The 2,108-nt window shown below is 45.1% G+C and overlaps 1 protein-coding gene across 1 annotated transcript in view; it reads right to left on the bottom strand.

The window, feature by feature from the left end:
* Positions 1–591, bottom strand: part of PSMG2 (proteasome assembly chaperone 2) — a 5,510-nt gene extending 4,919 nt beyond the window's left edge. The window contains exon 1 of the mRNA XM_017729470.1: positions 386–591. Within this exon, the coding sequence (XP_017584959.1) occupies positions 386–494 (109 nt within the window). The 5' untranslated portion in view covers positions 495–591. The remainder of the gene's footprint in view (positions 1–385) is intronic.
* Between the last annotated feature and the right edge of the window lie 1,517 nt (positions 592–2,108).

Here is a 2,108-nt window from a genome sequence, read left to right as displayed (position 1 = left end):
GGGGAGTGCGAGAAAGGCAAAGGTATGTAGGAAGGAAGAAGAGTGGTTAAGTATCCTTCTAAATCAGAAACTCAACTTGTATTCCAATAATTTATTTTAAGTATGTGCACCCTTGATATTGCTTTGGATTAACACCGCAGAGAGTTTTGCAATATGGCTGAAATCCAACATTTCTTACTGGTTCTAAATGTCAAATTAGGTTTCCAAAATAACAACAGGAACAGTTTCCTCTGTGAAGTGTAAATACGTTCCTGTTTGTAGGTTTCTGCAGTTGTTATTACTGACCTTAATTTAAGCACATCAGCAAAATTTAACAACAAAAAAAGTAAATGTGATGTTCTTGCATCTTATGCCCCTCAAAATACCTTCAGCATTCAATACCCACCTTCAGCGTTTATACTCAGCTCCGTTGAGTTTTCTTCTGCTGTTGCATATGGGTTATTTCCAACCATTGGCACCAGGCAATCGGTGTAGAAGTAACCAACTTTAGTCATGTCAAGTGTGGAAATCACCAGATCTATTGCCAGCTGACCAACATTTCCCACGGACACTGCTGGCTGAAGTAACAGAATGTGCTAAATTACAGGGTGCTTTATGGATGGCATAAGGTGCTCTTCAAATACCGAAAGCTTAAATTCCTTAAAATCTGGTCAAACATGACTTCTAAAAGTGGCTGCTCATCCTCTGGCAAAGATAACCATTTCTTACCAGAAGAATTGGTAAATACAGAATTTGGTCCCTGTTCCACAAAAACATCCTGGCCACTTCTGTGAATAATCCTGTCTCACTGTAAACTGAAAGAAAACCTTGGAAATCCACCTCCTCCCCCTCATTTCTGGATTGAGAGTAGATAAAAGCCACTCAAAAAACTGATGTGAGACTGGCAAACCTCACATGATGCCCAAAGAGAACGCTGGTATTACATATTAAGCCTCTAAATCTCAGACTGACCCACAGACAAGAGTAGGTTGTTTTTCATTTTTTTAAGGATGAAAATGATAAGGGTGCTCCTGAATTCATTTCATAGGAATTGCTGTGGGTTGTCGTCAATCGGGGCAGATAATGACCTAATAGACTGACCTAATATAATGGCACGGAAAGGGAAAGTCAAGAGTCTGTATCCTTCCAAAGAAACTGTTACAGGAAGACAACAATAAAACATTCGGTTGCTTTCCTCTAATTTAGAATCAAATCTACGAATTGCTGCTGCTGCCCATTGCGGACAGAGACCGGATCTGTGGCTGACACAAAGTGAAGGAGGTCGCGGCTGTACTGAGTGGCCCCACGCCCTGGCTGGTAGCCAGCTCCCCGCCGGTGCCACGCGAGGAGCACGGCAGTGATGTGTTTCCTGCTGCTTGTCAGCTGACCGGGAATTACTTCCTGCGCAGCCTGCACAGTCATCCCGGGCTGTGCAGCCCTGCCAGGGAAGCGATGGGGTTCCCTGCAGCTAACCCAGCAAAAGGGGAGAAATCACGGGGTTTGCCCCGCCGCAGCCTGCGCTGGAGCTCTCGTCCCACACTGACATCGCCACCTCGGGCACATGACCTGACACTGATGTCACACCATGTGTGAAGGCGATAAAAACACTCCCTAAAACAATCCTAACCGAGATTTAAATATAGCAGAAGCTGTTGGTTTTTTGGTTTGTGGTTTTTTTTTTTTTGTTGTTGTTGTTGTTTTGTTTGTTTTACATTGGAAACATTTATATATCGCATCTAAATGAAAAAAACCCCAAGCTTTTACTGCAGTGGCAACCCACGGGTGCTGCAAGTCTTGTAAATGCACATAGGGCGCATTAATTTTTAGAGCAACAGCATATAACTATAGCTCTAAAACAGCATATAGCTATTGCTCTAAAATAACATATAGCTATTGCAGCTCGGCGCGGATCATTTTGACAGGGGCAAACCCCGGGTTCTGAGGAGGGAGAAGCTGACAGAAACAGAGAAAACCGCGCTAAGCTCTGCTGCAGACAGAGCCCTCCAAACCCCCTTTTCCTCAGAAGAACACCCCACAGATTCCACACACACCGCCTCGGCTTATCCCGCGGCCAAGCACCCAGGGACGAGCCTCGGGCAGGGCAGGGAGGAACACCAGAGCCCCCCGCG

Source organism: Corvus brachyrhynchos, unplaced genomic scaffold, assembly GCF_000691975.1.
Source record: "Corvus brachyrhynchos isolate BGI_N302 unplaced genomic scaffold, ASM69197v1 scaffold331, whole genome shotgun sequence".
Classification (NCBI taxonomy): Eukaryota; Metazoa; Chordata; class Aves; order Passeriformes; family Corvidae; genus Corvus; species Corvus brachyrhynchos.
Note: the sequence above shows the minus strand (reverse complement) of the source record. Positions and strands in the feature narration are given on the sequence as shown.